The sequence below is a fragment of the Neocloeon triangulifer genome, unplaced genomic scaffold (assembly GCF_031216515.1).
Source record: "Neocloeon triangulifer isolate White Clay Creek 2 clone unplaced genomic scaffold, ASM3121651v1 ptg000012l, whole genome shotgun sequence".
NCBI classification, from domain to species: Eukaryota; Metazoa; Arthropoda; class Insecta; order Ephemeroptera; family Baetidae; genus Neocloeon; species Neocloeon triangulifer.
The window spans coordinates 19,693,858-19,709,565 of record NW_026775554.1 but is presented as its reverse complement, the minus strand read 5'-3'; the positions used below and the strand labels follow the sequence as shown (position 1 = coordinate 19,709,565).

Sequence of the window (15,708 nt, the reverse complement as noted above, 5' to 3'; positions counted from 1 at the left end):
ATATTCGCAGTTGAATTTCGCAATTAAAATTTTGGAACGGAAAGGAGTTGAGGATTACATTAAATATTTGAAGTTATTAATTTTAATTTGTTACTTACAAACATTATCGTCGACCTTGCAGAAAATTATTTGTTAAATTTCATTCAAAATTTAGAAGTTAAAAATTTGAAAAAAAAAAAATGCCTGGAATTTCCCTTCATATGAATTGGAAATTCCATGCCTACAAAACAACGATATGCCAGCGCTCAGTGTTATTGGCAGTGTGAATATGAAGGTGTGCTTGCAAGTGCTTGTCTCTGTTATTGCAATCAGCTTGGTAAATCGCACATAATTTTAATCATAAATTTACTACACATAAAAATATTTTAGGCGATTAAATATTCTGACGTTGATGCCGCCGGTTTTAGGAAAAGTAGGGTTCTTACGGGTTAGAATTAATAATAATTAATTTATATAATCGCTAATCACACTCGGCGGATGCACTTTTGCATTAGATGCATTTTTCTCCCATTTAAAAACAATTTGTGTCTGTCAATCTTTGTTATTCACATTTTTATTTAACGTAAAAATTTTTAATCACAATTCGAGGGGGCTTCGTTCTTAAAAATTGGAATAACAAAGGTATAAAAATGTGGTTCATAATTTCACAGTAAAAACAAATAAATTATTTTTAAATTATTTTAAATGGGAGAAAATTTGCTCTGGTGAAATATCTGAAAAATTAAATACATCTGTTTCTCACTACCGGTTAATCCTCAGCCAAAAGTAGCCATTCCCGGAAAAATATAATAAACTGCTGCGGCCTTGGTACCTGCAGTGGATATTCCAATAGAAATGAAAACTTCACTGCACTGAAGGTTAATTTGATCGGAAAAATGCAAATGTGACTTATTTTTAAATAAAGATTGCCACCACAAAATCATCAAAAGGGATGTCGTCGAAAGCAAACACAGGCAAAGATTTAACAACACCAATTAATGAAGAAACAACTGAAGTTGGAGTATCAGAAACGACCGACTCAGTTGTTGAAACGACGGAACCCACCAAGAGTTTAGCGGAGTAATTTTTAAGATATTTTAAGTTTTTAATAAATCCAAACAGAAATTTGAATAGTTTGTCTGGTGCGCCTTTGGAAGTTTCAATCACAGATTCAACTTTAGGGACTTCAACTCCATCACAACAACAAAATAGCACAAATAATCAAATTAGTCAACTGATGAGTAGCACAACCGAATCTTCGACGACGACAACAACAACTGCTTCAACTACAACTAAAGTTCCTGAGGTAAATTTTAAATTGATTTAAAAGGCGTGTTCTTAAAAACACTTTAAAATATCGCAGATCTACCCCACCTGTGAAACAAATATCCAGTCTAATGTAATTAATATTTTAATTATTTTTATTACAAAGGATTTTATATAACGTCAAAAATTTTACTCAGAGCTCACTTTTTAATTCAGACGGATCTCTAAATGGTACAAAATGAAATTCATTAAAAAAAAAAATAGGTGCACAACAAAAGATAATAAACAAACTTTAGATCCTGATGGTTACGGTTTTTGGATTCAGTCCTGCGAGCAGCAAATTTTATTAGGGAAAAAGCTGGTTTAAAAATTTTGTTTAAATTTTTGTAATATCTCATTTTGAAACATTGTTAAAAAAAGGTTTCATGGCAAGAAAATTTGATGAAATGCCACCAAATTGGAATGGAGTCTTTGCTCTTTGACAAACCAAGCAAACTGGAATGTTTCTCGAAATCACTCAATTCGTTCAACATAACAAAAACTTTCTGGACATCCGCTTTCAAAGAAAATCCTAGTCAGGTGTCCTGGTGCTCAAAAGACGGATCGAAAGGAGTAGAAAAATCTATCATTCTTCCGGAAATAACCGACGAGCAAAAATGCTTCCAATTCAACGCTAATAACTCTCAGTTTTCCAACAAACTGTGTAACGACTCGTCATATTTTGCTTGTCAGGTATTGTTGAAAAAATAATTATAAGTTTCACAAATGAATAATTTTCTTTACTCGATCCAGGGTCCAACAACTCCTGCTCCTGCATGTTCGGCGCCTGTTTGTCCAAATGTGACTTGCGTGAAAAATGTAAGAAGTAAAATAAAATAAAAATTATTGCAGTTTTAATAATTTTCAATTCAAAATTTTGTCATAAAATCAGCAAACTCTTTTCACAACCGACACCAATGGACAATTTTTAAGCAGTACGAATTTTTTTTAGAAATTTAAAAAGAAGAGAATAAATTACATTGCACTGTATTTCTAGAGCCACTTGTACACGGTACTTGGTACACATATCAAGGAAGACAATTTCTTATCAGTTTTAGCAACGTGACAAAGACGGTAGAATTGAAATAATTTTATAAATATTCTTGGATATTTCATTTCTTTTTCCAAAGTTCAAAGAAGCGATTCAAGCATGTTGCGAGTTGGGAATGAGCCTCCTCAGTCTCGAGTATGATTACAAGTACAAATCAATTTTAGCTACTGGCAAAGGTAAATAAAATCCTAGCTCACGATAAATTAATTTAAAAATTAGACTGCAAATTCATTGTAAAAATATTTATCGAACCCTTACATTATTAGGTAAAAGGTTAAAAATGAAATTTCAAATTAAAAATTAAAAACTGGCTTAAGGGAAAAATAAATTATTTTTCATGATGATATTTCTTTATATTATCAGTAAATGTAATTAAGAAGTAAAGAATAAAATTAAAATAATATCAATTAAATTTTACTTAATCAAAAAATTAAGTAAAACTAAAAAGCTTTAAGCAGTTTTAATTGTATAATTTTTCAGGATTACTTAAATTAATGAAAATTGTTGAAATATGCAGCGACAGCATCTATTGGAAATTTTTGGACGTCTGGTTCTGACATCGGTTGTGAGGGGAAGTACGGCTACTGCACTGCAAAGCGACTTTTGAGAAAAGAAGCAATTTGGATGCCTGGACAGCCAGACAACTTGGGCAAAAGTCAACACGCCTTGGCCGCTTACGTCAACGCCACTCACGTGCTTCTGTCCGACTTTGATGAGAACGCTAAATTAAGATACATTTGCGAGGCATAGTGGAAAATGTGTATTGCAATTCTTGTAAAATTGTAAAAAAAAAATTCAGGCAAGAGATTCCTCAAATGCATCAACTGGAGGCGCAGCGATCAGAAGCGAGTGTGCAATGGCGTACAACGTCAGTCAAGGCATGATCATTTCAAAGATAAAAATAAAATATTGTAAAAAATTATGTAATCAGCCGAAATTGATGGTTTACTCGACTTGAAATCTATTGACCTGCGTATAAAGGTGCTTGGTTAAATTTGCGAAAAGAAAAAAATAATTGTATTATTTTTAGTGTTTTATGAAATGTCTCGGGGAGAATTCAGGCCTGGTGAATTTATTTATTTAATTAAAATAGTTAGTTTAAAATAAAAACAAATTTTTCGCAGTTCGTGAATGGGAAGTTTGTGGATGGCCAAGTGTTGGCTATTTTGGAAAAAATGGCTTCCGGAAATTTGGACGAGTTGAAGAAAAACATGAATTCCAAGGATGAGTGTGAACAATCGACAAGTAGGAATAAAATTATCAAATTGAAATTAAAACATGGAGATATTAGCTGGAATGGACGAGTGCGACAAAGCAGCACAAATGATTCAGTGCACAAAAGAAAAAGCCCCGGACGTTTTGAACAGCGTCATTTCGGCCGTGGACAATCAAACGCCAATTGTATTTTATTTTGCATGAAAAATTTCCAGCTTTCTTTTTTTTAATTTGAATTTCTAGGAAAAAGTAGAACTTCCGCCACCGGCTATGTGTCCTGGCATCGCAGCAGGCGTTGTAAATGTAGGAAAATAATTTCCGTAACTGGAATTTAATTTTTTTAATTATTTTAAATTCATTCAGGCTACTTTGAAGCAAATGTTTGCTTCAGCTGGGCGTAATTTTGGAACTTAAGTGAATAAATTATTTAATTTGCAATATTTTTAGTCAACACGTCTATACCTGGGGGCTACTTTACTGCATGTTGTTGGGTCAGATTTCTTGTTTCGGACTTTCAAGTACAGTTGAAAAAAATCATGTGTGCTAGGAAGATTGAAAATCGAATTTATTCAGATGACTCTCGCAGACGCCTATCCATTTTGCAACACTTACGGACTCCGGCTGGCGACTCTTGACAATTCAGGACTTATAGGCTGCTTTAGATCTACTTGTGTTGGACGTACTTAAATTAAGAAAGAAAACTCAATTTAAGCATTAAATTATTGTTCCCTCAGAATACCAAGGTATTAACAAGTGGACGTGGGTTGCCGCGACGAGGAAGGGCAGTCCGGACAATCCACGGTGGTGCACGTCCTCGACACCATTCAGTCTGAGCGGCTTCACAAAATTGACGGAAAGTAACACGAGTTACAACGCTTTCGTCTTTAAAGGAAATGTTTCCGAGTTGAAGACCTGGGACGAAACGAGCGTTGAATACGCACTTTGCAGAAACGGCTAGCGAATTGGATGAAATAAATCTGAGATTGTTTAATTTTGTCAATAATTGGAGTGAATAAAATAATTTGCCGATATTTTTCTAGTGTGGTCATTTTATTTTATATTTTAATAATTTTTTTTAAACCATTTAAATTTGATGTATTTGATAGTGTTTTCATGTTTTTTTATTCTTTATTCCTATATACTACTTAGAAACATAATAATTAATTTTTCTCAAATCTTAATTTTTTTATCCACAACTGACATAATGTTATTGTCTTTGTGTTTTATTAATTTTTTTATTAAATAAATCAATATAACGTGAGTGAAGATCAATTACGGCAAAAATATTATTATTTGAAAATTTAATTGACTCGTCGACTCGTGTTTTTACCCAGTAATGAAAATGATAAAAATACCCATGTACACATATTTAAATTCAGAAATGTTGACCATTTTTTTCTGTTAATATTTTCCTTTCAGTACATCAAATGTCGCCAAATCTAGGAATTCTTTAACGTTTGAAACCCACTGAAAATTTCTGATCCAGTGAAAATCCTCTATTGTAGAAAACAGGCGAGCTGTAGCCACCAGTTCTTTGATTGCGACGCAAGGTAAATAAATTTAGTTTAGTGAATCATTTTTATTAGTTTTTGTCTCCCAATCTGTAAAAAAAAGGAATTTGTGAATGCAATTTTAATCTTTTATACAGATATGAATTTTTACTTTAAAAGTTACATTGTTTTTGTGAGTTTTCTTACGAAGGATAGCGTTATCAAGATTCAGAGGTTGTTAATCGCACGGTAACAGAACCGCGGATTTCACACTGGCCGCACATAATTGAGATTTGGGAAATTGACCAACCATGGCCTACCAAAAACACATAACCATAATATACAGTGACTTCTAATGGGATGTGGAAGAGCAAGTTGATGTGCAGTGAGAGTATTGAGAGAAATGAACAAAACTCAATATCAGGAATTCCCCACCCATATAATAATGAACTAGACGATGAAAAATAAAACGCATTGAATTGCATGGAAATTCCAGCTGATGGAGAGATTATTAACTTTTGCAAAAACCTACAACAAACACCGCGCACTGACAGAACGAACATGAAGGTGTGCTTGCAACTGCTCTTTTCCATTATTATCATCAATTCAGTAAGAACAATCCGAATCCCCAAAACTTTTTTACTTGAATCTTCATAATTGTAAAAGAAATTTATATTAAAATTAATATTACAAAAAATATCACTTTTGTCGATTTTAGACAAATTAAATTTTTTGTGTGGATTTTTTCAAATCTTAATAGCTTTGATCGAAGTTTTTAATTTCGTATTTGCAAATTAACACATAATTATGTAAGCATCAAGCAATAATGAAACAAACTATAACGATAAAATTAACATAAAGGTAAATTTGCAAAGATATATTTTTGTTTACCTTATGAAGGTTATTTTATATAAAAAAACCTTTATGAAATTTAAACGTAGCATTAACTTGTTTGTAAAAGTTTACATTTAAAAAATATCTACTAGAATTAAAATAAAGCGTAGATTAATGAAGGACTATCGTCTCAGAAACTTTAATAATGAATTACAAGAATGTAAAATATTAGGCACTTGAATATTCTGACGTGGATGCTGCTGGTATCAGGACGAGGTCCCCCCATACGCGTACAAAACCTATCAAGTTTACCTTGACCTTTTTTTACACTAAAAGCTATTTTAGTGAGCAGAAATTCAAAACGGTTAAGAATTATAAAGTGCTGCGGACAAAGAACTTGCACAGACCCTTTCAACAAAAATAAGCAAACACATGCCAATGCCACTACTTCATTCAAAGTCAGTTTAAAAAATTAATAATGTTTAATAATTTATCTTTGCTGTTTTAAAATATTTTTTTTAATAAGACTCCATCCTACAAACCATCAAAAGAAGCGTCAACGGAAAATGAAAATATGACCTCCACAATCAACGTGAATTCGGAGGTGGAAACGACTGAATCCAGTGGTGAAACGGAGCCCTCCTTGAGTTCAGCAAAGTAATATTAATTTGCAGATTTCAATCCTCATTACTCTAAAATAATTTCAAACAAAAACTTGAACAGCCTTTCTGAATCAACAACGCAGGGAGTTTCAGTCACCGATTCAACTTTGCCGATTTCAACTCTACAAAATAATGCAAATAATCAAATTAGTCAGTCGATGAGCAGCACCAGTGACTCTTCGACAAGTCAACCTTCATCAACTACATCAACAGAAGCAATTTCAACTATGTCAACAACAATTCCTTCATCAATAACAAGCACAGCAATTGCCGTGTCAACGATAACAACTGCATCAACAACAAAAACTTCAACTGTCTTGTCCACTTTGACAACTGCTTCATCAATATCAACACCAACAACAACTCAAACAACTGCTTCGTCAACATCAACACCAAAAACAACTGCTTCGTCAACATCAACACCAAAAACAACTGCTTCGTCAACATCAACACCATCAACAACTACTTTGTCAACGTCAACAACAACAACTGCTTCGTCAACAACTACAATTACCACTACAACAACAACTCAAGTTCCTGAAGTAAATACTTTCTTCATTTGAGGCACTTTTTAATCAAACGTTTTTAAATAACTGCAGATCTACCCAACATGTCAAACAAATGTCCAGTCTAACGTAATTTAAATTAAAAATAAAAAAATTTGAAACTAATAAAAAATACTCTAAAATGTGAACAGCAATCCTTTTTCAACTCTGACGGAACTCTTAACGGTAAAATTAATTATTTAGGTTTTTAAGATCACGATATATAAAAATATATATGTTAAAGATCCTGATATTTATGGCATTTGGATTCAGTCCTGCCAGCAGCAATTTTTACTAGGGAAATCGCTGGTTTGTAGCTTTTAATGTGTTGTATTTTGTTTCTGAATAAATTACATAGGTATCATGGAACGAAAATTTTATAAAATGTGGCCAAATCGGAATGGACCCTTTGGTTTTTGAATCTCAAAGCAAACTGGATTGCTTCGCTGCATCACTCAATTCGTTCAATATTACAAAAACTTACTGGACGTCCGCCTTCAAGATGAACTCTAGTCAGGTTTCGTGGTGCTCAAAAAATGGAACGACAGGCGTGGAAAAATCTATCCTGCTTCCGAATATCATAGACGAGCAAAAATGCCTCCAATTCAACGCCACTAGCTCTCAATTTTTCAACAAAATGTGTAACGATTCATCATACTTTGCTTGTCAGGTGCTGGGAAAAAATGATTGAAATTTTACAATGAAACATTTTCATAACTCAATTAAGGGTCCGACAACTCCCGCGCCTGCATGCTCGGCGCCTGTTTGTCCAAACATAACCTGCGCGAAAAACGTTTTGAAAATTATTTAAATATTTTTCTACTTCAATAATAATTAAATTATATAGCAATCACTTTTTACAAGCGACCCAAAAGGACAATATTTAAGCAGTAAGAATTTTTTTATCTTTTATATTTTTATGCAATTGTTCCGCTCTGTACATTCAAATTATTAGAGCCTCTTCTACATGGAACTTGGTACGCATACCAGGGAAGAAAATTTTTATTCAGTTTTAATGGCATAACCAAGACGGTAAAAGTCAAGAAGAAATTTTTAATACACTAATTTAAATTTTCTTTTTCAAACAAAGTTCGAAGATGCGATTCAAGCATGTTGTGAATTGGGAATGAATCTGCTAAGTCTTGAATACGACTACAAATACAAATCACTAATCGCTTCAGCGAAAGGTACTTATAATCGAGTGCATAAATTAATCCTTAAGGCACTGCAAAAATGATAAATTTTTATAGGAGATGAATTTTTTATTTTGAAAATTTGTTTTTGTATAGCGACTGGGACCAATGATAACTTTTGGACGTCCGGTTCAGACATGGGTTGTGAAGGAACATACGGCTATTGCACTGCAAAGCGGCTTCTGCGGAAAGAAGCAGTTTGGATGCCTGGCCAGCCGGACAACTCAGGCAAAAATCAAAACGCCTTGGCCGCTTACGTCAACGCCACTCATGTACTTCTATCCGATTATGACGAGACTACGGAACTCCGATACATTTGCGAGGCACACGGGATTTTTTTTATTATGATTCAGGTAAAATATTTAAAATTTTTCAGGCAAGAGATTCCTCAAATGCCTCAACTGGAGGAACAGCGATTAGAAGCGAGTGTGCAATGGCTTACAACGTTAGTCAAGGTATGGAGTATGGATAATTGAAAATAAAAATTAATAAAATAATTGATCAGCTGAAATCGATGGTTTGCTCAACCTGGCATCTATTGACCTGCGTATAAAGGTGTGGTTCCAATTCTAGAGGGGAAGAAAAATAATAATTGTTGTATTATTAGTGTTTTATGAAATGTCTCGGGGAGAATTCAGGATTGGTGAAATCATTAATTAAAAATAATTTAATTTAAATTAAAGCATTTTTTTCAAGTTTGTGAATGGAAAGTTTGTCGATAGCCAAGTATTGGATATTTTGGAAAAAATGTCTTCCGGAAATTTGGCAGAATTGAAGAAAAACATGGATTACAAGGATGAGTGTGAACAATCAACAAGTACGAAGTAAATTACAAAGTTGAAATTAAAACATGGAGAAATTAGCTGGTATGGACGAGTGCGACAAGGCGGCGCAAATGATCCAGTGCACAAAAGATAAAGCCCCAGATGTGTTGAACAGCGTCATTTCGGCCGTGGACAATCAAACACCGATTGTAATTTATTCTGGAAAATTCCCAGCTACTATCTTTTTTTTAACACGTCTATATGTTTTAGGAAAAAGTACAGCTTCCACCACCTGCTTTGTGTCCTGATATACCAGAAGGCGTTGTAAATGTATGGGAAACTTGGAAATTGGATGGGAAATTCTTAATTTTTCTTAATTTGTAGGAGACTTTAAAGGCGGCATTTGATAATGCACCATGTAATTTGGAATTTATATTGACTTTAAATAATTTGATATGAAATAAAATAAATATAATTCCACTTAATAATATTATTTTGTCTCATAGGGAACACTACCATACCTGGAGGTTACGTTGGTGCCTGTTGTTGGAGGAGGTATCTCTTTTCTGACTTTCAAGTATACAGAAATAGTATAACAAAAAGTTTTGAAGAAAATTAAAAGTGACTTTTCTTGCAGATGTATCCCTCAGAGGGCTACAAATTTTGCAATTCTTACGGACTTAAATTGGCGTGGCTGGAAAACGCGGGGGAAATAAATTGCATTTGGTCAACATGTACTACAAGTAATTCAACAAAAACGGTGATTTTAACATTTTAATTATGCTCATATTTCCTTAGCGCACCCTGATGCTGTAAAATGGACATGGGTTGCTTTGACCAGGAACGGCAGTCTGGACAATCCGCGTTGGTGCACGTCCTCGATACCATTCAGTGTGAGCGGTTACGCCAGCGTAGTGGACAACGACGTGAGTTACACCGGCTACGTCTACAAAGGGAGTACAATGGAGTTGATGACGTGGCAAGAAACGAGAATTGAATATGTGCTTTGCAAGTAGCGAGAAATGCATTTTTAATTAGGATTCGTATCTAATTTGATTATTTGAAAAAAAAAATAATTGGTTAGAGATTAATTGAATTATAAAGTTCAAATTTCCAAACTTACCTCCATGCGTCTTTTATTTTTATGAAAAATAAAACAGCCATTTTTATTTCATCTAAAAAATTTTTAAAATTCTGATGTTTTCCGGGCAAAATTTTATATAGCTATAAAAATAGTATCTATATATCCACTTAAATACATGTCCTGTTTTTTTTTTGTGTGCACCAGATAAGAGAGGAGCCGTAAAAGCAAGGAAGGAAAATAAAGAAATAAAATCTGGTTCAAATTGAGGCGAATCTGCGACTTTAAAGCATGGATGTCGTGCAAGAAGCAAAATTTTTACGACACCCTTTTACAGTTTGCAGCAGTGTTGCCTAATCAAAGCGGAGTGCCGGAGCAAAAAGGGCCGCAGGTTTACAAGTTTACCGCCGAAAATCGATCAGCGCGTCAGCCAAGCCAGAAGAGCAGCAGCGTAATGCAATAAAAATATTGTTGCGGCGGATCTCTCTCTCTCTCTATATGTGTGGCGGAGAGTGAATCAAAAAAACTGCTCGGTCTGTTATTACCACGACGGGGCCGAATGACACGCTTCCCCCGAGGCAAGGCAGAGACAAAAAAAGTAGCAGCGGAAACTCGGCGCTAGTCCTTCTTCTTGCTCGCTCGCTCGCTAGCTCGGACCATATTTTTTAACTTTTACTGTCTTTAGCACAAACCATTTGTTCTGCGCGCCGGCATAAAGTATATCGGCCAAGACATGTCACCCGCAAAATGTGTGTCGTCGGAAGAACTGCTCCTCCAGAGAGAGAGAGATGCAATTGCTCCAGCGAAATTAAAAGCAGGAAGTGGTCGCGAAGCCTCTCTGTCCCGGGGTCGCCGATACTTCCACTAAATCCCAAAACCACTTTTGTCAAGTGCCCTGAAAGAGTCTGAATCCTACCTCTACTTCCACTTTTTATCTTTTGATTCTCTTTCTGTCTCCCAAATTAAAAGCATCTGATTACGCTTCCCCCCCCCCTAGTTCAATGCCTCTCTCACTCTTTAAACGCTACAATTTATTTAAATAATGCCCAGTTATTAAAATTATGTGACCAAAAAATATTATTGCATAAAGGACAATGTTATCCTAAATGTTTTAAAATATTTCTACAATTAAGAAATGAAATTTAAAATTATAAATAAATTTGCATAAATCAAAATTACCGTTAGTATTTTTAAAAGTTGAAGTCAAAGAAAGTTTTATTTATTTTTTCATCTGGTTTTATCTTTTTAAATATTTTTTTTCAATTATAATGTTTTCTTTGTTTTAATGAATTAATTAATTTTACGTTTTATTTTGTGTTTAAAAAGCAGAAAACTCTTTATTTTTATATTTTTAGACCAGAAAAATTAAAAATTTCAAAATTTTCTTCAAATAATTTATTACGAAAATTCGCCCTTACGTAAAAGCTAGTTTAAAAAAAAAAATTCGAAGAAAATTATTCTTTTCAACTGCTATTATAGGAAGACTGAAATTAGGGCACGTAAGGGCCTCCCTCCCCTGCGCCACTTCTCGCAATCAAAAACTTTTTCCCACCCGATTTCAATTTGCGATATAAATTACGCCCAGCCAAGTTCTGTCTTTTCCGACCACGCGCTGTCCGGAAGTTTGTCTTTCCCTTATCACTGCACGGGCGCGTGTGCCAAAATAAAAGAGAAAAAATAATGTATATATAAAAAAATGTATATAAAAAAAAATATAAAAGTCACGAACCAATAAGAGTGCACGTCAACGCCAGTCACATTAGACTTTCATGATTTATCGAGCAGAAGGTTCGCAAGGTCTCGCGCGTTGCAGGGATCATTGATCAACAGGGTTAGCCGGCGAAACTCCTTCTTCTCTTTCTTGCTCGCTCGGCCCACACGCACACATTTGTTTCGCCCGCCGCTTTTGTTCTCCGCCGAGGTGATGCCCTCGTGGTCTTCTTTCTTTTTTGGCCCTCCTGCCCGCTCTGACTCTCTGACGAAAGCCAGCAGCCTCCCAGCTACAATTACGTCATCCTGACAGACTTACTTTGTTTTGCCCCGGCCAATCTCTCTTCCACGTAACCGCAACACAGAGATGCTGCACAGGTTGCATAACCTCAGAAACGATATAAAAAATTTAACGATTTTTGTTTGCAAGTCTTTTAGAATGATTAAAAGTTTGGGAAAAAGTACATTCTCTACATTGAATTATTTATTGTTTCGCAATTTTTTGTTTTTATACAATAAATGAAGATGAATGTTTCAAAGGAAATCATTAAATTTAAAAAGAAATAATAATAATAATTAAAATAAAAAAATTCATTTTTTCTACAATTTTGAGGGAATTATTTTTTTTTATATAAATATACACTTCAATTGTTCATACCAGGCTATAAATCAAGTAAAGAGTAATAATTTTAAATTAAAAATATCTCATATAAAATTTTTCCAGCTCCTTATTGAAAAGCGTTTATCACTAGCAAAATTTATCCATCTTTCCTTCTCGCGTTTATTTTTAATCTAAACACGTCTCTTTTGTAGGAAAACGAGATCAAAATTCAAGAAGAGCAGTCAAAAGACCCAACAAAGGCGGTTCAGGGTCTCTTTCCAGTCCAATAATCCGACCCCTTAAAGACCGCATTCCGACGGAGTATTTTCAATTCCCGCGCGCGCATGTTGTAAGATTTAGCGTGGCAAGCAGGGTCGCTCTCGCTTTTCCTCCGCAAACAGCAGCTCTCTGGAAAATGATGCGCGCAAAACGGTGCCAAGCGAAAAACACTCACTACCATCAGGCCCGGCATTTGAAATAATAATAAAGCTGGAAGAAAGTAGTGCTGCGTGTGATTTGGCTGGCGGAGAAGAAGAAGCAGAAGAAGTGATTGCGGTTGCCCGCTCGGGATGTATATATGGATGCTCGTCTCGGACAATAAGAAGAGCCACACCCTCTGGATGGGAAAAGCTCTTTTTAGGGGTAGTTATCGCGTGCCAGCGCGCGGATGCTGCTGACCCTTTCTGCCCCCGCGCCAAATCTCACGGGGATCGCGCGCACAGGAAAGAGCTGAAGAAAAAGAGCAAGTTGGATTCTTCAGAAAGGGGCTTTTGTTTTCCATTAACTCGGGCTGGAAATAATATATATCTAGAACTCCCTTGGCTTCCGTCTAACTCCCAGGGTTAAATAATTAAAAGTGTTGTCAACCATTTATTAAATCAGGGGCACAAATGAAATTGAATCGGATACTACCTATTGTGGCAAAACTTATAACAAAATTGGTTAAAAATTTATTTCGATAGCAATAAAAGATATATAAGAATTGAACAAATAAATTGCGTTTTATTAATTATGTTCAGATGTTGAGCTTAGGGCTGGGTAAAAAACTAAAAAATCTAATTTCAGGTAAAACGATCAACTAATCTAAAGATGAAATTTGAATTCACAGAATCAACAAAAAAGATTTAAAATATTTAAAGTCAAGAGAGTCAATTTCAAATAATTTATTTTTCAATTATCTGCCAATACACTCATAATTATTTTCTATTGAAATCCATGTATATAAATGTTTTAAAAATTATATTGAAAAATTTTCATTTGAGGCTGCTACATTTTACTGTCCCTCTCCCTATTACAAAATTGTTTCAGCTGGCTCTGAGCTGGCTTAGGAAATACATAATATGAATTTCATTATAAATATAAATAAAATTGAAAATTTAACTAAATCATAAAATTAAAATGCCCTTTATATTTTATTTACATTTGTAAGTTTTCATAAAAAATATTAGATAAAGTTACTAAGTTTTAATTTTAATACATGACTTCTTATTGGCACATTCAAATCAAATTTTAACAATAATGGGATCAAAGTTTTACGATTTATATTGTAAAACCTTCATTGTTGTAAAGCTTTGATTTGACTACAAATGCCAATAATGAGTCTTCAAATGTAGTGGTAAATTCTAAATTGTTTGAAAAATTAAAACAAAAAAACTTGCTTTTAAGAGTTTCCAGTGTTGTAACTTTGAATTCCACGCTGTAAGAATTCTCGTCGGTTGTGGAAATTCTCGTGAAGAAAAATGTTCCTCGAATATTTGCGGTCGTTGCTTTGGTGGATTTTGGGCAATCCTGAAGTGGACAAGCTTAGGGAGGCCCTTTGCAACCTGAAAGAGGCCAAGGACGCCGAGATCAAGGTGTTGAAGAACGCGGCGAGCGAGTGGTTGCACGAACTCCATCAAACCGTGGACAAGAAGCAAGATCTCGAAAGAACGGTCGGCAACTTGGAGGAGCAGCTTCAGGTTTTGAGGCTCCAGTTCGGAGACCTGAAGGTGCAGCGAATACGCGCCCTGGAGCAACAAAGGCAAGTTGGCCTGACCAAAATGGCAAGGGACATTGAAGGCCTGAAGAAGCATCTGCGAGAGAAGGCCCGGGAGGTTCAAAGGTTGCGCAAGGAGAAGGAGGCGCTGCAGAAGTCCCTGATGGCCACGGCCGAGTCCAACGGCCAGGAGGGAAACCAGAGCTCTAGCACCACCTAATCACAAACTCACATTTGCATAGTTTAAAAATGCAGTTTTGATCGAGTTTGTTATTATTAAAGTTTCTCATTTAATATAATTCTTTTCATAGTGTGTAATCAATTTTATTTTACTGTATTGATCATTTAAGTTGAGATCGAGCATGAATTTTTTAAGAAGTTGATGGGTTCTCTCTGATTGAAATATTAAGAACCCCTTAATTGACATATTCAAATCAAGTATCAAGTTTTAACATAATAATATTTAAAAAGTTAAATATATTTATGAAATTTATTTAAAAAGCAATCACATTTGTAAATTTTTTATTTTAGATTAATTAAAAATAAAAAAATAAAAAAATATTCTACCAAACATCCAAGATGTCATAATTTTTATTATTAATATTATTTTTATAGAAAACATTTTAGTTTGAATTCTCTGCATAGCTTTTTGCTAATCAAGAGACTCAATTTTATATTCTTTCTCGAAAATTTTGAGCTTCATAATAAGGATTTTTTTATGACCAAGCTTGCTTTTCGCTGAGCACTCTGGATAACAAAAGCAGATTTCATTTATTTTGGATGAAATGTCCTTTTTGGAGCAAATCTGCTGGACTTTTCTCTTTCCATCCTCTCATTTCTGTCGACTCTTCTTTGCACAAATCATCTGACGCAGAAGAGAGGATCAGAGAGAGCATTTTTTTTTATTCAAGAGCTGCTGTTTCCTAGCTACTTGTTCAGCTCTGACCATCTCCGCAGTAAGATTAGCCGTAAACCTGTTTATGTGTAGTATTGAATTTATTTATTTTTGCGCGCCGCGGGATGAGATTATGTGCCTGTAAGCCTGGGTGTCGGGCGCGGGTGCTAAAAAAGCAGTAAAAATGCCGTTCACGTCGCTGGCCGAGTGCATTTTCCGCCGCTTTGATGCCAGGGCGTTTCCAAGCTCGATTTTATCTCAGATGAAATTGGATCGAATGCAGTGTGTGACGAGCACAATGGAGTGTGGAAAGAGATTGGATTGCTTTGTGTGTTGATGGTGCCGCAGGAAAAAGAAAACAAGCTCGGTTTTAATTCAGGATCAACAGAATTAATCTTTATTCCTCTT

At 34.8% G+C, this 15,708-nt stretch overlaps 2 protein-coding genes across 5 annotated transcripts; both read left to right on the top strand.

The window, feature by feature from the left end:
* The first annotated feature begins 262 nt into the window (after positions 1-262).
* LOC132197103 (uncharacterized) lies at positions 263-4,572 on the top strand. Of its 4 annotated transcripts, none has more exons than XM_059620174.1 (24): positions 263-316; positions 370-412; positions 760-857; positions 905-1,059; positions 1,102-1,285; positions 1,343-1,378; positions 1,443-1,476; positions 1,542-1,606; positions 1,666-1,977; positions 2,038-2,103; positions 2,177-2,219; positions 2,282-2,358; positions 2,415-2,511; positions 2,853-3,079; positions 3,135-3,213; positions 3,267-3,316; positions 3,366-3,401; positions 3,460-3,580; positions 3,627-3,736; positions 3,794-3,853; positions 3,914-3,947; positions 3,998-4,068; positions 4,124-4,229; positions 4,285-4,572. In XM_059620174.1, exons 1-24 carry the CDS (start codon positions 269-271, stop codon positions 4,506-4,508), a joined length of 2,376 nt encoding a protein of 791 aa, XP_059476157.1. In that variant the 5' UTR covers positions 263-268; the 3' UTR covers positions 4,509-4,572. The 4 variants fall into 4 exon arrangements, with proteins under 4 accessions (XP_059476157.1, XP_059476156.1, XP_059476155.1 ...); XM_059620173.1 differs by having other exon boundaries at positions 370-427; positions 1,114-1,285; XM_059620172.1 differs by having other exon boundaries at positions 370-427.
* A 980-nt stretch (positions 4,573-5,552) lies between these two features.
* On the top strand, positions 5,553-10,054 carry LOC132197337 (uncharacterized). The gene is made up of 24 exons (XM_059620570.1): positions 5,553-5,649; positions 6,107-6,164; positions 6,220-6,332; positions 6,401-6,531; positions 6,598-7,078; positions 7,136-7,171; positions 7,234-7,267; positions 7,326-7,390; positions 7,440-7,751; positions 7,809-7,874; positions 7,929-7,971; positions 8,037-8,113; positions 8,172-8,268; positions 8,371-8,597; positions 8,651-8,729; positions 8,780-8,829; positions 8,882-8,917; positions 8,971-9,091; positions 9,138-9,247; positions 9,309-9,368; positions 9,423-9,456; positions 9,545-9,615; positions 9,676-9,781; positions 9,837-10,054. Exons 1-24 carry the CDS (start codon positions 5,602-5,604, stop codon positions 10,052-10,054), a joined length of 2,673 nt encoding a protein of 890 aa, XP_059476553.1. The 5' UTR covers positions 5,553-5,601.
* The last annotated feature ends 5,654 nt before the right edge of the window (positions 10,055-15,708 follow it).

Bases quoted from the DNA above. Each gene is read 5' to 3' on its own strand.
- LOC132197103 (XM_059620172.1), top strand. From the start codon at position 269: ATGAAGGTGTGCTTGCAAGTGCTTGTCTCTGTTATTGCAATCAGCTTG. The intron at 1,379-1,442 runs GTAATTAATATT...AATTTTACTCAG, and splicing joins AAACAAATATCCAGTCTAAT to AGCTCACTTTTTAATTCAGA. The intron at 2,359-2,414 runs GTAGAATTGAAA...CTTTTTCCAAAG, and splicing joins TTAGCAACGTGACAAAGACG to TTCAAAGAAGCGATTCAAGC.
- LOC132197337 (XM_059620570.1), top strand. From the start codon at position 5,602: ATGAAGGTGTGCTTGCAACTGCTCTTTTCCATTATTATCATCAATTCA. The intron at 8,114-8,171 runs GTAAAAGTCAAG...TTTCAAACAAAG, and splicing joins TTAATGGCATAACCAAGACG to TTCGAAGATGCGATTCAAGC. The intron at 8,730-8,779 runs GTATGGAGTATG...ATAATTGATCAG, and splicing joins GGCTTACAACGTTAGTCAAG to CTGAAATCGATGGTTTGCTC.